We start from the raw sequence: 21,926 nt of genomic DNA, 5'->3' as shown, positions 1-21,926 counted from the left end.
CATTTGAAGACCAGTGTTATATTTTCATAGTTGCAAGTTTGTTATATGACAATCATTTTACTTGTTCAATACTCTTATTCTAATCAAGATTTTTTAAAAAAAAATTTAAAATTTAACAACCTAGCAGCTTTGATTTTGGGTCATTAAAATAGTTTAGGATTGTTTTCCAGAAATACTCTTCAAGGTGTTATGTTGTATTATATATATCTCTTACATCATTTATACATGTAGTGTTAAATAATAAAACAATACATAGAAAAAATGCACAGAGAGAACAAAAATGAAAGCCTTTATATGAATATACACTATGAGACTCGAACTGAAGATACATGTTATTATATCTACAATCCAGCACTTATACCACTACGTCATGAAGGCATTGTAAATGGACGGACAAATGTAAGAGAGATTGTGGAATCTTAAAATAATTTTTTGAAGAAAAATCAAATACATATTTTCAGCATTTTCAATATGAAGACCACCTTTAACCAAAATTATCCAACCGTAATGAAATGCAGTCATATCCAAATAAAATTATTCAGAAGTTGTTTTTCTGGTTAAGGGTGGTCTTTTGCTACAGTTGGTCGTTATTTAGGGGGGTACCTCAGTATTAACTTATTTTTTTATATATCTGAAGAATTTTTATATCTATCATATGAGGGACTATAAGTATTTGAATATTATTTTTGTGTGATTTGCTTTAAGGCATGTATAAACTAACGTTGTATGACAAAATTTTGGTTAAACAATGTATATATTTAAATCAGAAGTCTCTGTCGAGACTGTAGCTCTACTGGTTTGCACTTTTCAAACACCATTGCACTATTTTATGTATCTGTGTGTAGTCCAATTGTGTGCCAACTTATTTTGAAATAAAACTAAAGCAGTAAAAGGAGTAGCGTTTTAAAGGAATTTCAAAGAAAATTTTATTTTTAGTAACCATGGTAATAATGTTCATTGAAATCAAAAACTGATGCACTATTCTATGTATCTTAGTGAAGTCTACTTGTGTGCCAAGTTATATCGAAGTCAGACCAAAACTGTAGAAGAAGTAGCGTTTTAAATGAATTTCACAGAAATCCTTTTTTTAGTAACCATGGCAACACCGTTCAAATAAATCAGAAACTGATGCCCTATTCTATGTCACTTAGTGTAGTCTACTTGTTTGCCAAGTTATATTGAAATCAGACTAAAACTGTAGAAGGAGTAGCGTTTTTAAGGAATTTCACAGAAAATTCTATTTTTAATAACCATGGCAACACCGTTCATCGAAATTAAAAACCGATGCACTATTCTATGTATCATAGTGTAGTCTACTGGTGTGCCAAAAAATATTGAAATCAGACTGAAATTGTAGGAGGAGTAGCGTTTTTAAAAATTGTTTACAGACAGACGGACGGACGCTGGACGCATTACTATCGCATAAGCTCTTTTGGTCTCTGACCAGTAGAGCTAAAAATCACTACTATAGTAGGCAAAAGTGACTATCAAATGGGCTAGGGTTCTTTTTGTAATATACGTGATAGTGATGATGAAGATATATAAACATCTCTGCGATTAACCAATTTTTATTGGCGTGCGAGAAATGTCCGCCAGATTCACGTCAAGATAAAAAGCGAAGTGCAGGTACAGGCATCAACATTTTACTGATACATATAGGACAAGATATATTTTACACAAAAAAGCCTTCTTAAAAGGGCCTTAATATATATAGACATCACAAGAAGAAAGTGTAAAAGGGGCTCTATTGTTCTTGAAATAGAAAATACACGACTTTTATAGTAAGGAGTTTCAGAAAAGGGGAGAGGGGTTAAAACAAAGGACGAAGACATACAAAGTTTTATTTTTTTAAAGCTTGACATGCGGTCAAGAAAATGTATCCCTGGTTGCTTCGTATATATTTTATGAAACATTGATCTCTTTAGTACATACATTTAGCCCTTTTGACAAAAACACCTTTCCTTCTTCATGTCCAGTAAATCAGATTTAATGCTGATATAATTGTATGTAATGAAACTATAATATTATTTATGTCAAAGCAAAGACCCCGCCGGTCTATTCTAATCATGAGGGGGTAAACTTCTTATCTTAGTAGTAGAGGATCTTGCGATATTTCTGATATAGTCCCCCGACCCACCTTTTTTCCCATTCCATCCTCAAAGGATATCCTTGTTTTCTGAAATTCACACTATTAGGTATTTCGATTGATTGATTGATTGCATCTTGTTTAAAATCCCTCTCGAGAATTACTCACACATATGAAGACGTCACCATATGCCGGCAAAGGGCTACAAATTTTGACTTTTACTTGGCACTCAGGGCCATTGAGCAGTGAGGGATCTTTATCTTGCCGCTGACACGAGGCCTCGGTTTTTAAAGTCTCATCCGAAGGACCTGCAACTTTCACTTCAAAGTGCCGAGCGCATGGCGAAGGAACAGTTGCTACCTTTTTTTATCAACTTAGGTCAGTCACGGCCGAGATACGAACTCACGACCTCCCGATCACGAAGCGAGCGTTCTACCGACTGAGCTACCGTGAACGGTAGGTATTTCGAAGGAAACTTGTCCTTGAAAAGTGTACATATGTATTTCATTTAGGTTCTTAAGTATTCAATGATCTATGGCCCTTAACAATTTCTGAACGTTTTTACACATTATTTTTTCATATTATTTACATTAAGTGTATTCGCGATTAAATATATATAATTCTGGATTTTTGTACAAAAAAATTACTCATTTTTGTCCATTTATATGTAATCCTTGTCTTAACACCCCACACGAAGCAATCGTATAATACACATCATCTTAAATTAGGTAATAGCGAGCGCAGCGAGGCGGCGCGAAGCGCCGCTCGCTTGGCGAGCTCAATAGACTAACGTGTACGAACGGAGGAAATTCGGGTTGAAATCTGCACAATGTTCCAAGAAATTTTTATCTCACCGCGTGAAAAATTTCCAAACTCCCAGTAATCCTTTGCGGTGCCTAGCAACCTGAAGGCTAAAACATAGCAACAACTTACTTGAAAAAAATTACAAACAACGTTTTTATGCAATATCCTTGCCACAAAACTATCGTTTGCGTTCTAAGTCTACATGGCTTTTTATTTGACGTCATTCTTTCGTCACTTAAACGGCTCGGGTATTTCTGATTTTGTCGGAAAAATCCGAAAAGTTCGGAATCTCGATCCCGATTCCTTTGGCTGTGTAAAGGTTTTTGATAGTAAATAACTGCGCTCGCCCCAACGGTCGCACCGTAGAACATATTATATTTTAAATTCAGAATTTTTGTCTGGAAACATTTGAAAACCTTTCTAATGCTTGTGAAGGTGGGTGAAAAATACTTTTCAAGCATAAATGAGAGTACATAAAAATTATCTATGCAGATTTTATATGGTAAAATGAATGTTGTTTAGGTATAAAACACAAATGTGGTACAAATACATGTATTGTATATGCATCAACGTGGGGCTTTGTTGAATCGGAAATGTGCATTTAATGCACGAACGCACGATTTTTGTTGGGCCCAAGTTTACAGAGGTGCTAAATTTTTTAATGAAAGATTCATTTTCATTAAATGAATTAATAAAGCGAAAGAAAACTAACTTCGTAAAAAAGTATTTTACCAATTGATTCCTAATAATTGCATCTATAATGACTTCACATAGACGTCGGAACCGTCCTTAACCCCCCCCCCCACTTCCCCACTTTTTTCCCCAATATATACTTAGTATAGACAATGAACATGTCTTCGTACGTTTAGCCCCCCACTTTCCATAGATACGTCTTAGGATAGGTTAAAATTGGTAAAAGTGTTGGTGTTTGGAAGAAAATTTTTTGGTACTGGACTTCAAACCTTGCCCCCCCCCACCCCCCACCCACCCACACACACACGAAATAGGATTTTGGTGTTTCCCCCTTTTTTTTTTTTTTTGGTTTTTTTTTTTGGTCGTACAAAAAAAATTTTTTTACAATTAGCCCCCCCCCCCCCCCCCACTTTCAATTTGCTTCCGACGCCAATGCTTCACAAATGACGTACACCGAGTAACGTCATGGACATGTACAACTAAGAACCCATCAGTTTTTTCCTTTCATTTCAGAATATGTTATTTTTAATTCTTTACCACATTTACTGATTCAACGAACAATCGATTGCTTTTCTATCACCAAGTGCGTTATCTTTTTATTCAATGTTATATATTCACAATCAATAGAAACGCATGTTCACCCTAATTTTAGGTTGAAAATTATGTACGGGATATAACTATGTAAAAAAAAAATTAGGACATCTTTAACTTCGCCACTTCAGTTATTTAACGGTTGAATGATTTTCATTCCATTACCGGAAGTTGATTTTAGCCATCTTAACAGAACCTTCAAAACACCCCCTCCGACCATTTGCTAGTCCGTCATGTGCAACATACGCAGCCTGATTTCTACCACGCATTAGGTTTATCAAAGTCTTTATCTGAGCGAAATGAATATTCTTGGGTATTTTTGAATACCTGTTTTTCAGATACTGAGGTCGAATTTTCTCTAACATGGCGTAATGTAGAAACCCTTAGACTTCCGGTCAAGAAACTGTCATTTATGCTTTTGAAGCACATGAGCCCAAAAAGACGTTATATAGTGAATTTGCATCTGTAGCTCTCCTTTTTCTTTATTTTGAGAATTTCCAGCATTAGCAATGAAAATGCATTCTTTCATTTATTTTAGGAAATACAGGCATCACATCCGGAAAAGAAACAAGGATATTTTTTCCAGGATTTTAGTACAATACTTATACAAAATTTAAACCCCAAAATATTGCCAATAATTTCATTTAAAAAATGCTAATTTTTTATTTCTGTTCGGAGGGCTAATAAATAACTTCCGGTAATGGAATGGAATAAAAATCATTCAACCGTTCAATAATTCTTTTTGCAAAATTAAAAATGTCCTAATTTTTTTATTACATAGTTATATCCCATACATAATTTTCACCCTAGGGAGAACGTGTGTTTCTATTGATTGTGAGTATATGACCCACCAATAAGTGTCACTACAATGACCTACTCTAAAGAAAAACCGATTCTTGAAAACAACAAAATTTCTAATTCAACTCGAATTCCTTACTCGAGACAACCATAAACAACGATAAAATTTGACATGAAAGTTTGTATTTGCGGTATTCATACATATTGTAAGTTTGAAAATTGTACTTGCCTTTAAATTAATTTAACTTGGGAAAATAACATTTGTCGATAAATTGGCATTTTGAACTATTGTTAAGACTTACATGTAACCCATATTTATTCTAGCAGTCAGACGTGCCTATTGGTGCTTCAGTTAACTTTTTTTTTACTTTTGGGATATGAGTGTCTCTCCACTTGTGTAACCAATATAATACACCTTCGAGGTTTGTGTGAAGCAAAGACGAATACTATGGTTCTTGATCATGTAGCCTTTTTACACGCGTTGAGATTTTTATTTAATGTGAGTACACTAGTAACCGCAGAGTATTTTCATTGGAAATTATTCGTCGAACAGTTAAAGATATTTTTAAGTTTCAAAATCTTCTGATGACGACTGTGCTGTAAATTCCACTATTTATTGTGTACAATTTTAGCATTTTCCCGGAAAAGGTGAACCATGCTGCGATTAAGAATTTAGTTTGACATCGTAAGATCCAGTTTTAACGGAATTGTTGCACAAGTGAATTGTGTCGATCGATGTGCTAGGTAGATAAGTCCAAAATATATTTTCAAATGCCTTTTTTTTTTAATTCACACAATTGCTGGGCCAAAAAAGGAATATTTTGGGTCTATACTTCAGCCTGAAGATTTTTGCTATCTTTAAGATGTCATAAATTTATCATATTTAAGTGACTTTCTTTGAGGGGTTTACCATTTTAAGCCTTATTATCAAAATTAGTTTTTGCTTTGAGTATATGTTCCCTATAATGTTCGACTTTTTTCCAAGCATTATTGCTCTTTTTAAAATTTTTGCTATCATTAGGGTGGTTTATTTCTCTTTGAATTACTGTACATAAATTGTTTCAGTGTTATTTTTGAGAGAAATGTTGCTCGTTATAAAAACTGTTTTATTGTCTTTGCTTAAAATTTACCTCGTAAAGTATTGCTATCATGAAGATGGCCGCTCTTTCTTTGAATTTTTGTGTAAGAACTGCATCATTGTCATTTTTTCCAGAAAAATAACCTGTAAATTTTTGATCTCCTAAAGATGTTTAAAGTCATAAATACTGTATTAGTGATTGTCTTTGAGGGGAATTTATCCCTTAAAATCTTGCCATCGCTTAATGTTAATATGTATTGTCAATATTTTCTCTAAATGTTTTCATCTCAATTTCGTCGGTACCGACGCCAAAGTCTGATGGTCACGCCAAAGTCCAATGACTCTTTTCCTATGAGACACGCTACGCTAAGTTGCGATGGTCTGACACGCCAAAGTCCGATGGCGTGGAGAAACAATCGACGGTTATGACGTCACAATAATTCGACGTCAATCCTTGACGCTGTTTTCCTTCATTCAAATGCCATAATTTCTGAATTTATCCTTGCATACGCTTTTATTTATTTTGTGCATTGCTTACATGTTTCAGGGATATTAGGATTAGTCCTCGCAAACCACTCAACTGATTGGGGCTAGTACTTTTAGTTTTATTGACTTTGGGTTAGTACCCGCACACTAGTCGAGTTATTATAGGGTTAGTATCGCACCCATCCAAGATATCTAAGTATCTATATAGTTGATAGGCCTACACACTTTTCGAGCGATTAGGTTTAGGTAAGTACCTATCCGAGAGATAAGGGTTAGTTTTTGCATAATGATAATTATTAATGCTTATTTAAAATTTTGGCATGGTGCGGCATTATAGTTTGCCGCATTAATATTATGACGTCATAAAGGTAAGTTGTTTTCAGCACCATCAGGGTTTGCCGTGTCAAACCATCGGGGTCTGGCGTAGACCATCGGACTTTGGAGTCCCATTGCACATTGGAGTCCTACATATTTTTGCACAATAATAAAATATTTATAAAATTATGAATGTATTTTAAAGCCCATTTTCTTGCAAGTACATTGTATAACATGTATAAGATGACAGCAATATCAAATAAAGTCATTATATTTTTTTTCCATTGATTACATTTTCAAAAATAAGTGAGGTTTTTCTCTTTAGAAATAGATCTATGGATTTTTGTAAATCAAACAATACACACATAAAATCTCCAAAATCATCAATTTTAGTGCCTAAGATTTTGAAAAAAAAAAGTACTCATAAAAATTTTTTTCTCGGAAACAGACTTTTCATTAAAATGTCCAAATATATGTGAAAAAAAGACTTTAGAGACAAATTGAGGATGCTGACTAGAAATATAGTAACTTTTTGATATTAAGCTGATGTTTTAACTTTTAGAATGTCTGTCTTAGAAATAATTGATTCAGAATTACATCAACTTTCATATTGATAAAATTGTTTGGTTTCGTGGTTTTCATTTTTCCAAAATGAAAAAAAAACCAAAAAAAAATGTTTAATTGAAACTGCAAAGTCAGATCATGATTGCCGAAACACCCTGTATTTTACCGATACATTTCAAGAACTAAACCTATGTTGATATCGACGATATCAACATTATTATGTCAATATTGGACCCATATCGATCCAGACTAGAACCATTGATTTGAAATACTGGGCACCATATATTAGACTACGTGTAATGACGATGCTGTTGATATCGACAATACCATGACAATATCTGGTCGAAAAATAATCAAATTTTAGAATTTAGTTAAAAAATAATTATACATGGTCAACAGTTAATCAGAACAGATTCATTGTTGGCAAGAATATGTGAAAAAAAAGAATCGTCAATAAAATTACAAACGGTTAGGGGTTGTTTTTGTTTTGGGTAAGATGAATCAATCATGATTCGATATCGATACGATACCGTGGATATTAACAATGTCCTTAATTATTATATGGCGCCATAATGTTTGCATGCTTTGTCGTTGGTACCTAGTATTTATTAATGAATTTTTACTTTTTTATAATAAGTAGAGCCCTTAGGTTTTTTATGCTGTTTATTCTTCACCTAGTCTTAACATATAAATATTGTAATGACCTGGGATAGAATTTAATTACTTATTAATTAATTATCTATATGTTGCAACATTTGGAATATTATCTGAGTGGATTTTATTATGCATTAACTTCACTGCTACATTTCAGTCCTTTGAATATTTTTGCATTGTGGTATCGTCTATTTATGGCACATTGACATACTTGTTGTTTGCGATTATAAAGGGAATACTTTATTTTATGATTTCATGAACAAACCTGTTACTGTATTTTACTTGATTATACTTTAGTCAAATACGAGCCTTACATTGCCATAATTTTACACGATTGTTAGAGTCATGGAGGCTTTTTACATCCTGCCGACATCTAATTTGTATTAGCCATAGTTTAGGGTTTTACCAAACTCGTTTTTCAAGCTATGTCACAGGCATGATTACTTGGTATTCATTACCATTGTGTGATTTACTATTCATTTTAGTCAATATTATTCCTGATTACACGTGTTTACCAATTGCACTATATTTTTGTCCATCCGCGATATCGTCTGCATACTCAGCAAGATTACTTATGTGAAATTTTCAAGTTTCAGGTATAAATTGTTTACTTATTTATTATAGACATATCATATGTGATCCATATTTATTGGTTATTTTGTCTTTTCAGATTTCAATTCCGTTTTGATGTTATTATCCTTATTGTACGGCAGCCTTGTTTGGCACTGTTTGACATAGCTCTTTTGTACTGTACCTTACAGTACCGTGATTGGTGGATCGCCTTACAGTATTGTCATTGGTTAATTTGTAACACCTATTCATTATTTTATGTATTATACCTGATGCTGTTATTGCTCAGTATTGCGGAAATCTGTTATTAAATTATTGATACCTTTGAGAAACTCTCGTTTTGGTTATAAAACTGAAGTTAGCCAGGATGGAAGTTTCACCATTCTTGTGTGTACTGTATGAGGTTATATTTTGTAACCCCCATATATGAAAGATCATCCGTGGGGAGCTTACAGTATAATGCAAATTAAATGTAGACTAAACGAAATGCCAGAATTTTCACGATAATGCATTGTTAAGCATATTAGTGTCATCGTTAGATGAGACTTTTCCTACAGAACGGATATATTTGGTCATTTTTTTTATCGGGCTGGAAAATGAGTTGTAAATGAAAAAGATCGAAGAAAAATGTGTAAATTGACGTGATGTATTGTAAAATCATATGCATTAACGCTTAAGACGTTCGTAAAACGAATTTTCGCCATATTCCTTTATTCACTTGCTTATTCTGAGGATTTGCTATATAAGCCGTTCACATACAATGTTACATGTATCGTTGTCACCTGTTCAGATGTATGATAGATACGTATACTTCTTCCAGGACCGGATAAAAGAAATTTCGAAGAAACGTACAAAAATTGGAGTGGTCAGTGCAATGTACAAACGGAAATATATATACACATAACTGCAATAAATTAACAAAGGATATGCTTGATAACAAATATAAACACGTCGAAATTCCAACACCATACCCTTGAAAGTAAAGCAGCAAAGTGTAAAGAATGTGAAGGACATACCCCTGTTTTTGGAATTTTAGATCATATAATCGAATATTGTATAATTTGTGCTAAATGACGAGTCAGATTCAGCTTTAATTTACCTTGTTTCTTCAGAACCAATTCTTGTTGTGTTGAAATAGATTCCTGACCTGTGAAAACGCAATATATTATAAACGTATCATAAGCATAAATAGTATATATACTAGTATATATTAAAAAGAAACAGACAGACTTACCGCCTACAATGGCTTCTGACTGCCCAATGAAATTTTCTGCAAAAATCTTAAATATCTGATGTTTTGCTGCTTCACTTTTGTTCACAACCAACTTTGGAAATGGTGTCGAGCAAGAAGTCCCGCTATATATTGGGTCACTTAAATCAATCGGGATGTAACCAGATTCGGGGTCTGTTGTAACAAGTTTTGCCCAGGTGACAGAAAAAACAGATGGAATAGACACTACTTTTACTCTGAAGGTGTTTGTCAGTTTGCCTTCTGTCTCCTCTTCTATAGAAATAACTGGTCTACCTATAATAAGTACTAAATCTCAATAATTCAAAATTATATTCAATAAAACCCCCAAACCCTAAAACATTTCTTGAAATTTCTAGAAAAAAAGAAAATATTACAAAGGCAAAGAAGGATAGTATATGTTGAAAGAAAAAGGGCTATTTTTATAACCTTGACCTTTTTATCCTGATTTATCTTTCAATTTCAAAGAACGAAAAAGCAGATGCAGTTTGATCCATGTTTCTACAATATACGAGGGTTGATCCAAAAGTTTGTAGAATTTCTTCATATATTATTCATTTATGAGTGAAATTGGTTGAAAATTACAAATGAGGATGTAGACACATGTTGAATATTTTTAGGAAAGAAACATTCTAGATATTGATGACAGTAACTATATGGCAGTTGCCATAGAAACGGTTGTTTCAAAACGCGGGGAAACATTCACGCGTTCATTTTCATTTTTAATTTTTATTACCTGAAATGAGAATAAAACCACCCTATGTGGTACATAAAACATAAATCGTTCATTATTACGATTGCGTGATCCTTTATAAACCTTTGTGTGAGAGTTGTACTGATTTTACTGAATAATTAGTGTATTAGTTGATGATTTAATGTTCATCTTTAAGTTGTTAAACAATGTGAAACTTCGGTCAAGTCATGTACGTTCTGTAAAAATCCCGGGATCAATTTTATCTTAAACGCGTATATTATTGTAATAGGCTGGGGGAAAATGAATATAGTTACTGGTTGTCTAGTGGCATAAGACATTTAAGAAAAGTAGAACTTCAGTAGACGTTGATTAAAGGTATGTCGGTCTTTTTATCCCCCTAGACAAATTGAAAGCGTTAGATGACGTTGAAACTAACGTACTGTTTTGACATTTCTACTGAAATTGGAACATCATGTTGAAAGATGAGGAGTATTTTGAAAATAAATAAATGTGAACAAGAGACCCAAGGGCTTTATAGGTCATCTGAGTATCATGTAACAATTTTCTAACAATTGAATTTGGTTCTGTTTTAAACCAGAGGCCATAAAATTCACAATTTTGAAAGAGGCACCATTGCTCATCATAATTATAAACTTAGCATGCTTACTCTATTTACTTATTACCCAGAGGTAGATCAGAGTAAAAAAGAGAAAATGCACTTCCACTTTATAAACAGTTGTGCACCCCACCCCAAAGGAACCACTGACCCTGGAGCCATAAAATTTACAATTTTGGAAAAGGCACTCTTGCACATCATAACTTTGTAATAAGTTAGTTATACCCCCCGCTTGAAAAGCGGGAGGGTATATAGTGATCGGGATTTCCATCCGTCCGTCCGTCTGTCCGTCCGTCTGTAGGTCCGTCCGTCCGTCCGTGTGTTACGCTTTTTCTCTTATCCGCAACTCCTCTTATACTACTGAGTGAAATTTAATGAAACTTTCACAAAATCTTTATGACATATTGCCATTATGCACCTCCTATTTTAAATTTTTATTCGACACGTATTTTAGGTTTCCCAGAGCAAAACATGCACATTGCCATTTTTTGTTTACCTATGACGTCACATAATAGAAGCTTCTGGATAAAATTTCATAGGACGAGTTATTCCTCTTTACACATTACCGTAAACAATATAAAGCAACACATCGACATTATGGGAGGCGGGGGGTATCATTTAGTGAGCTCATTACTCACAGTACCTCTAGTTTATTTATTACTCAGGAGCAGAGAAGATTTTCAAAGAATTAATGCATTTTCACCATTAAATCGATAGGGACCCGCCATAACACCAGAATCCCAGACCCTGCATGGGGCCAGGAAATTCACAATTTTGGAAAAAGGCACTCCTGCTCATCATAAGTATGTTCTTAGTTAGTTTATTTAATACCCAGGAGCAGAGAAGAAGATTTTCAAAGAATTAATGCACTTTCAATATATAATCAATAGAGCCCCGCCCTAACACCATAACCCCTGACCCTGGGGCCATGAAATTCACAATTTTGGAAGAGGTACTCTTGCTTATCATAACCATATACTTAGTTTGTTTATTTAATATCCAGGAGCAAAGAAGAAGATTTTCAAAGAAATAGTATATTTTCACAATATAATTTATATATCCCCGCCCTAGCACAAGAACCCATGACCCTGGGGGCCATGAATTTCACAATAGGCACTCTTGCTCATCACAACAATGTATTTGATTAGTTTATTTAATACCCAGGAGCAGAGAAGAAGATTTTCAGAGAAATAATGTATTTTCACTATATAATCTATATAGCCCCACCCTAGCACTACAACCCCTGACCCTGGGGCCATGAATCTCACAATTTTGGTAGAGGACTCAATGAACATTACTTTTATGCTAACAATTTGCCTGCTCAATGTCCAGGAGTAAATAAGAATATTTTTAAAGATTTCATTAGTTTTAGTGGTTTTGGCCCCACCCCTCAGGCCCAAGGGGGCAGGGACCATGAAATTCACAATTTGTGTTCCCCTTTACCCATAGATGCTGTATACCAAATTTGGTTGAAATTGGTTGAGTGGTTTCAGGAAGAAGCTGAAAATGTTCAAATGTTAACACACGACACACGACGGACGACAACGGACTAAAAGGATAGCAATAGGTCACCTGAGTGACTCAGGTGACCTAAAAATGAAGAAAAGTTGGTCCGACAGCATATGCAGCTTTTCTTGAGGAAACAAATGGAGAAAAGGACAGAAATTTGTAGAATTGCGTATTCGAATCGGATATTAGGCTGAGATGCTTCTATTACGTGACGTGACATATCTAACTTGACGATTTGTCGAAGTCTCCCCCGGGTTTCACAACTATCCATTTTCAGAAAGTTCTTTAGTTTTTTGAATGTGGTAAAATTTTCTAATATTGTTGCATTATGACTCTATATTATAAATATGCATTTTGTTTGCCTTCATCAAATCACAATAAAATTTTAGAAAGAAATTCCACGAACTTTCGGATCAACCCTCGTATTGTAAAAAAAAAATTGGTCATTATTAAAAACCTTTATAAACCTTAAAGGTACATGGACACCGATTTGCAGTTGATATTTTCTGCTTTATATTTCAACTTATATATTTTAATAGCATGCTACAAAAATCTTACTTCATTTAAAAGTTATTGAAACTTCAAATTGTTAGGTGGGTTTTATTGACACTTCCTTGCACTCTCATATATTTAACTTATATTCTAATGCTTAGGAAAAGGAGCGATTTTGTTGTGTGTATTAATGAATAAAACTATTAAAACTTTAATAAACAAGAGGCCCACGGGCCTTATAGGTCACCTGAGTATTGTGCAACAACTTTCAAACAATTAAATTTGGTTCACGTTATAAACCAGAGGCCATGGAATTCGCAATTCACAATTTTGAAAGAGGTACCACTGCTTATAATTATTTAGACTTAGCATGCCAACTCTATTTACTTAATACCCAGAGGTAGATTAGAGTACAATTAAGAGAAAATGCACTTCCACTTTATAACCAGTTGTACACCTCATCCCAAAGGAACCACTGTTCCTGGGGCCACATATTTCAAAATTTTGCAAATTTTATCATAAAATGGTAGATTAACATTAAAGAGCAAATTTCAAAGCATTAATTAATTTTAGACTTTGTAACCCCCCCCCCCCCCTCATCCCGACTCAGGTGAACGCACCTGGTGAATTGTGAACATAATTATAAACAATAACAGAGTTTGTGCCCTGTTTACAAAAACTGTACATAACAGGAGTGAGCTCGATTTGCTTAACTCTGTACGCAAATCTTAGTTTGGAATGACAATACTTGTGTAGGAGATTGTCTAGATTTAAGTTTTAATACTTTTCATTAATGCACAACAAAATTGTCACTTTTCCTAAGGAATGAGAAAAAGGTTAAAGTTTGTGAAAGTACAAGAATGTGTCAATCAAATCCGCCAAACAATGAAGTTTTAATAACTTTATTTAATATGGTGTGTCCAAGTACCTTTAAATGGCTATAGCTCACTAAAGGATTTACGAATACCGTCGCAATAAATAGATTTTAGGTCTCCTAAATAAGGTGACAACGTTTGTGAAGATTTCGTACATGCACAATTTTGCAGGAGAAATGAAAAGAAGCTTTTATTGCAAAGATCAACTATTAAAATATTTAAGGAGTACATTCTTATGGACTATAAATCTTTTCGATAAATCTCAAATCTAAAATCATTCGGCCGAAAAAAAAATTAAAAAGTAATATAACATATTATATTTCATTTTAATTATTCTAAACAACGAATTATCTGGTTCTAGATTTTCACGTACTCGGGCCATAAAACTTTTTATTTCATAAAAGTTTTTTTCGGTAGAATAAACAATTCATATCATGAATGTTCGAGAAACATGAAGATTTTTCAGCCAAGCAAGAAATATTATATTAATATGATTTTTCTTGGTTCAAAAAATCTTCATATTTCCTTAAATATCATGCAAGAAATGTATAGTAAACTTTTTGTCCCTGAAAAGTTAAAGGTATGTCCGTCTTCTTTAAAGTTCATATTTTTCCATATTTATCTTAAGTTTACTTTCTATTTTAATAATAAAAAAAGTAACCAAAAATGGTTTGAAAGATGTAAACAGAAAATTTTAAAAGTCTTGAGATAAACTTAACCTATGGTATTGAACGATTGTTCAAGGCCAAGGGTCGCATTATATTTATTGCCTCCTTGCAATATTTTTAAAGATATAAGGTTAAATAGTTAAAGGGTGATAACTCATGTAAGGGACCTCGAGATCCTTTTGCACTGATATTTTGAAGTTGTTTCTAACGAACCTAAAGACAAAAGTTAAGGTTTGGCGTTTCTAGGGTTAACGGTTTCTAAGTAATACCGATAACAAGGGAAAACTTTCAAACGGATCACTTTTAAGGGACCGGTATTAAATAATTAATAATTGATAAATTCAATAGGTCCAATAGGTTTTTCCTTAGAAAGATAGAACGAACTTATTTTAAAAGAAAGCATTTCAAGAGGTTTTTCCATATATAGTTAAAGAAATGTATATCTTCAACTAGAATATTAAAATTTAAAATTTTTCCCAACCATTTTCGCTTTTTATTTTTTAGGAAACAGATGGAATTAAAAAAAATAATCCATGTATCTGGAGTTGTTCTCTAAAAGAGATAGAAATCTTTATTTGAGCAACAGCTATAATGTAAATTAGTTTGGTATTATTTTAAATTGACCTCGAATATTGTCAAATTCCAGAAAAATGCTGAAGGAGCGAAAAACATGTATATGTCTATAACAGAAATATTAAGGTCCTCGTAGTTTTCTACTTTAAACAATGTTTATTTCTATAATATCAGTAAAAAAAGAATATTTAATAAGGTACTGTATAACTGATGATGTGGTGATTTATTAATGATTAATTCTAATTCTAAAGATAATTGATAACTTGTCTATAACGATTGAAATGTTGTCTGGTTGCTAGGGATATTTCTTTGATAAGGTTTTCATAGTAACCATTACCCAAATTATTTTAATCAAACATATATTGGAAATCGAGCAGAGAAATTTATGTTCGGAAAACCATCGAATTTAGCGTATCACTTATATATAAGACCTTTACAAGAATTGATATACCCCGCTATAAATATGGCCGAGGCATATAGTGTTTGTCATGTCCGTCCTCCGTCCCTCTGTCCTTCTGACCTTCCGTCACACTTTGCGTTCAGCTCTGTTCAAAGCTCAGTTTCAAAGAAACTATCCAAAATATTTTCATCAAACTTCATATGCTGATAGATATTTATGAGAGCTATGTAACTGCATCAATATTTTCGACCTTGACATTTCCTTTGACCTTAACCACACTTTTCTTAACTTAGTGTTTAGCTAAGTTTTAAACATACCATTCAAGATGGTGTTATCAAACTTCATATATAAATAAATACTGATGAGAGTTATTCAACTAAATTGTCTTTTTAACCTTGACCTTTTCTTTGACCTTTAACTCACAAACCTTTATATTTAGCTCAATTTTAAAAATATCATTTTAGATTTTTATATCAAACTTCGTATGTTGATACATATTGACTAGATATGCAACTGCATCAGAATATTTGACCTTGTCCTTTCGTTTGACCTTGACCTCACTTTTTCTAAATCAGTGTTAAACTTCATATGCTGATACATTCTGATTTGAGCAATTCAACTGCATCAAACATTTTTTACATTGACCTTTTATTTTACCTTCACTTTTATTTATCTTTTCTTAGGATTTAGTCAGTTTTTAAGTTACCATTCAAAATATTTATTAATCAAACTTCATATGCTGTTAATTTCTGATGTGAGCAATTCAACTGCATCAACATTTTTGACATTGACCTCACTTTTCCTAAAATGAAGTGTAAAACTTCATATTCTTATGCATATTGGCAATTCAAGTGCATCAACATTTTTTACCTTGACCTCACTTTTCCTAAAATGAAGTGTAAAACTTCATATGCTTATGTATATTAGAAAGTCAACTGCATCAACATTTTTTTTACCTTGATTTTTTATTTGACCTTGACCTCATATTTATCAAGTTGTGTATAAGTCAGTTTAATTAATGAAATCATTCTAGATAATTTTACCAAACTTCATATGTTGACACATATTGATTGAGATATCATCAACTGCATCAGCATATTCTTCTTTGACCTTTCCTTTGACCTTGAACTCACCTTTCTTAATTCAGCGTAAAACTATATATGCTAATTTCATAATGATGTACATGTCAGCATATCAACTGTATTAACACTTCTGACCTTGACCATTTGACTTTGACCAAACTAATCAAATTGTTTGAAGTCAGTTTTAAAGAAATCATTTATAATTTTTTTCAACTTCATATTCTGAAACATACTGATGAGAGCTTTCAACTGCATCAACAGTTTTTGACCTTGCATTTCCTTTGACCTCATTTTAATAAAATTAGTGTCAAACTTCATATGCTGATACATACTGATGTTGGACATATTTCTATTTTTTCATAGACTGTTATCAATATCTTCACACTTGAAAAATAAGCTTAATGAAATGTTGTTAGTACTACACATTTAAATGTACATGTAAATGGGTCAAAACTTTTCTTTACTTCAAAATTGATATATGGATAAGAAACTCTTCCATAATTATGTAACAAAAATACATACCTAATTGAACGATCTCACTTTCAGAAGACCCAACAAGATTTTTCACCACGCATTTATAGGACCCAGCATCAAGCTCACTTATGTTCAATATGCAAAGAGATCTTTTGTCATCCTTCAGGAGTTGGTATTTTTCGGGGATTTCAAGTACGGGAATGACGCTTCCGTTTTTTGACCAATGGATTGAATCTACGGGTGGAGAATTTTCAGTTGTGGTGATGTTACTTATTATCGTAAGAGATCTTGCTTTCAGGTCAGTTTTATGGTCAATGGTGACCATCGGCGTAGCTAAAAAATCAGATTGCAAATTCATATGATTTGTCAAACTTAAAGATTACCTTGAATATAAACTTAACATGATATATCAGATTTATGGATTATTGTAATTTTGTATATTTGTTTAATGGACGTTGAGATTGAATACTGTTCGTTATTTCCATATCCTTATTCAAGTACTTACAACCTGTTACTCGTAAAACAAAAGGGTTACTCCTACCCTCCCCAACGAGGTTTCTAACAGCAAGACAATAAATACTTTCGTCTTCGAAATTGGCATCATTGATCACAAGTTTTGATGATTGGTCTTTCAAAAAACTTCCTTTATATTTTGGTATGTGCACATCTAAATACACAAACTGGTCATCAACAAGTTTTCCCTAATTCATTTCAAGAATGGGGAGATCCGATTTCATTGCTGCAGTGATTTCTGATAGGTTTCCAAAACAAACACTTTCAGCTCCCGATAAAATCACGCAAGGAATGTCTGAGAAAATAATTTGAGCAAAATAAATTGAATGTCTTAATAAATCGATTTAAATAAAACGTATTCGATAAAAAAAAAATTGCAATTACGAGCGAACAAAATCATGCAGAAACTGAGAAATTAGCACTTCAATTTTATCTTTGACAGCCTATTGTAGAGACATTTGGGAAATATTTTAGAAATTTTTCTTTTACAATAAGTGAGTATATATACATACTCCCTAAAACTTTCAAATCAATTTGATTGGATTGGACAAATATGTGACGCGATTTTTGCATTATGGCTTGGTATTCTCCCTCATCTTCATGTGTGACCCGTCGAATAATAAGCTTCTTATTTGAACTGCCTTGATACTTTTCAGTTGTTATATTGATTTCATGCACGATTGCTCCTACTTTCTTCTTCCAATTAATATCATTCGATTCACATTCAGATGCAATGTCCATCACTGCATCTGTCCCGTACCATACTTCTGATAGACCACATATTTTTAGGCCTGCAATTTTAAAAAGAAATATTAAATGTTCTGGAGCAATTTCATTTCCAAACCAGATTGATTTTTTTTGTTTAATATTTTCTCAATTAAAGCTGAATACGATTTGTAATTGGAATATGTTCGCCATTCCTATACCTGCACTCTTCTATATAAAAGGCTAGACTTTGCCAGTGTTGACACCGGCGTAGATTGACGTATGCTATTAAGTATACAGCACTTCGGTAGCGACAATAATAACGTAATATTTCGTCTAATGCAAGAAAGTAAGACACCAATGAAACGTACAATAATAGTTTTACAGGTCAGAGCAGTATGCAAACAAACACAGAAACACGTATCTATAATAAAATGTAAATAAAGATAATGAAAAAAAAGCAGCATGAACATCATACCCGTGACATTAAAGCACTCAGGTGTGACGAATCTGAAGAGTATACCCTGGTGTTGATGTATCATACATAATGATACCGAAAATGGCGTGTGCCTATTTACGAGTCATGTTCAGCTTTACAAAGACTTGTCACAGATCAAATTCATATTGTTATAAATAAAACTACTCTTTTATTTGAATACACAACGTATTTTTTTTTTCAGATTAAAAGATGGAGAAATCAAATAATTAGATTAAAATTCTAAAAAAAAAAATAATATGAATATGTTTCGAAAAAGAAGTATTGAGTGAAAAAATTCAAATGCTTATAGAAATTTCTGTTCATTCCAAATACCATTACCATTTACTTTTTAAAGACAAAGTCTCATTTTTGTCACGTATTTTACTGATTTTCTCTAAGTCTAAACGCATTAAACACATCACAGACCTTCCATTTGTAAACTAAGTACTGCATGAATTATATTTATTTAGTTTTTTAAAAAGTTCTATAATACTTAAAACTTTCTTTTCCTTTTTTTCTTAGATTAATTCTTTCAAAACTTGAAATCTTTCAGACATTTGACTACTTATCTTTAGGAAAGTCTCCTCCCAATTCTATTTTCAAAATATCGTTGAGGCCATTCAGATAAGGAGTTCTACAAGTTGGAATGTTTTTTTCCATTCTTTTACAGATGTCCTCAAGCAATGTCCATTGCATCTTAAAATCGGAATTAGGTACGCACGGTTTTTCGATATGTACGACAGAGTTTCGTAAAATTCTCAACCTCTCAATATCATCCCCAAGACAAAGGTCAATGTTTGTCGGTTCAAATCCCCATCCTTTAGTTGGTTTGAATGCGGGGCAGAGGTTTCGAAGAAGAGTGTAAAGCAAAGTTACGTCAAATGTTTCGTAATTTGGTACATTTGGAGGTGTTGGTATCACTTTATCGCTTTGTTCTTTTCCAAGTTTAAAAGTGCTGCATGTTTTCACTGCTGCAGGTAAATTATGAGGCTGAATCTGACTCTCTAAAAGTATTCTAAAAATACGTGGTATTTCATCTAGCGTCGCTATATTGAGGTAAATGTAGTTTTTGTCATCTGTTGTCAGAGGCGATGATGCCATTATTGGTCTATCTGATGAAATTAGACTTCACCTAAAATTTTACAATTAAAGACATTAAAGGTGAACGTTATAAAATATCTTTAAGTAAATTCAAATCTATTTCATGAAAAGGTAGTGGGAAATAACTTTTCAATTTTTATTTTGCATTCGTTTATTTTTTTCTTATTATCACGAAAAATACTGAAGAACTTTAAAAACACAATTCGCTTTTTTCATCTCTTTAGATAACTTATAAACACGAAAAAAAAATGAAGTACTTTAAAAACGCAACACGTAAAAAATTTTTTCATTTTAAATTTATTCAAAACTCTTATAAACAACTTATATTTTGTATATATTCAACCATATTTAATGTTCAATGATCTTTTAATTTCAACACCATTTTATTCACAAAAAAGGTTCAATTGATAAGAATGTCAAAGAAACGTGCGCGTGCTTTAAAAATGGGGTTTTGGTCACTCATACTGGGTATGGTCTCCATTGGCACTGAGGACGGCGCGAAGGCGACGTGCCATTGACTGGCAGACTCTTCGAATATTCCTTTGAGGAATTCCGCCAACAAGGCTCTACCAAGTTCCTGTGTATTCTGAGACTGAGACTGGAGTCTGCGCACATGTCTCCCCATGCAGCTCATACCACAAATTCTCAATCGAAGTTTTAGACGGTGGCTATATATAGCCACAGGCTATTGCTGCTGGTCTGGCCTTATGAATAAACAGCATGTAAACACACGGGGATCCTATCGGCGATTCTTGCAGAGTCGAAATAATGAAAGTAGACTTGTTTCGATGATTAAAATGAAATGTACATAGTTAAAAAATACTTTCAAGTTATTTCAAAGACATTTCGTTGATGGAAACAAAGCATAATTCCTGATATTTGCCGTGATCGATATTCTCACTTCATGAATATTCATTGAAATACGCTGAACTCAAACTAACTCGTACACAAAACGACTCGTATATATATTCGTATGCAAAGTACAAAAATCAATTCGTTCATATTTTTTTCGTTTTTTCTCACATGTGCGAAAAGTAATTTCGTACACATTGTGTTTAGAATTATAATTATAGTCAGTATATTTGATGAAATTTATTTGTAGATAATTGTTTCACTTTCTAAATTCCAAATCAAATAATTATAATTGCCAAACAACACATTCCCTACTGTTTCTTAAATACTTTTTCGTGAATTTTTATACAATAGAACTCAAGAAGTTTAATGTTTGCAATAATTTCTAATTTCTTATATCTGTTTACGATGCTATATTAGGTAAACGAATGCATGTACACATTTTAAGAAAGAAGAAAGATCCCGATATCTTAATCGGTAAATGAAAGGATTGTTTGGGGTATAAACTATGCCATAAAAATTGTCATTTATTATTACCATTCTATTTTTTTAAAAATAATTAATTCTTATTAATCTATCGTGCCTCTTATAAAATTTAAAGGTGTACAAAAAGGTACTGAAATAGATGTGCATGAAATACTACTAGGGATAAGCTTTTCATACGATTTTATTCGTTTGAATTTATGTCAGTTTTCTGCGTGTGTTCACCAAGCTATGTATTGCATATGCAATGACTTAATAATGAATGAATATATTAATTAATGACGTATTTAAAATTATATTAACATTACGTATGAGAAATAGTTTCATCGCAAACCACGACCAAAATGTACGATCCTCTCCCATTCTGGAGAGAGCTACATATATGTAAGACTCCGACCATGACTTGAGACAACGAAAAGATAGAGGCAGAAAAATATTTCGCTGTTTTGTTTTTCTTTCTCTCTTTTTTTCGAGCAGTAGACGAGAGTTGTCCGTTAAAGTCGTGGACAAAGCGTTTTTCTCG

At 32.9% G+C, this 21,926-nt stretch overlaps 1 protein-coding gene across 1 annotated transcript; it reads right to left on the bottom strand.

The window, feature by feature from the left end:
- Positions 1 to 6,896: 6,896 nt before the first annotated feature.
- On the bottom strand, positions 6,897 to 20,088 carry LOC134230727 (uncharacterized). The gene is made up of 7 exons (XM_062712567.1): positions 19,606 to 20,088; positions 18,297 to 18,575; positions 17,777 to 17,938; positions 17,320 to 17,604; positions 9,874 to 10,164; positions 9,739 to 9,786; positions 6,897 to 7,000 (listed from the first exon to the last, which is right to left on the bottom strand). The coding sequence occupies exons 1-7, from the start codon at positions 20,066 to 20,068 to the stop codon at positions 6,897 to 6,899; spliced, it is 1,632 nt and encodes a 543-aa protein (XP_062568551.1). The 5' UTR covers positions 20,069 to 20,088.
- Positions 20,089 to 21,926: the final 1,838 nt, after the last annotated feature.

Source organism: Saccostrea cucullata, unplaced genomic scaffold (genome assembly GCF_032062105.1).
Source record: "Saccostrea cucullata isolate Sc308-1 unplaced genomic scaffold, CSIRO_AGI_Scuc_v1 ctg5643, whole genome shotgun sequence".
In the NCBI taxonomy this organism is placed as follows: Eukaryota; Metazoa; Mollusca; class Bivalvia; order Ostreida; family Ostreidae; genus Saccostrea; species Saccostrea cuccullata.
The sequence above is the reverse complement of the archived record's forward strand: the minus strand, read 5'-3'. Positions and strand labels throughout refer to the sequence as shown.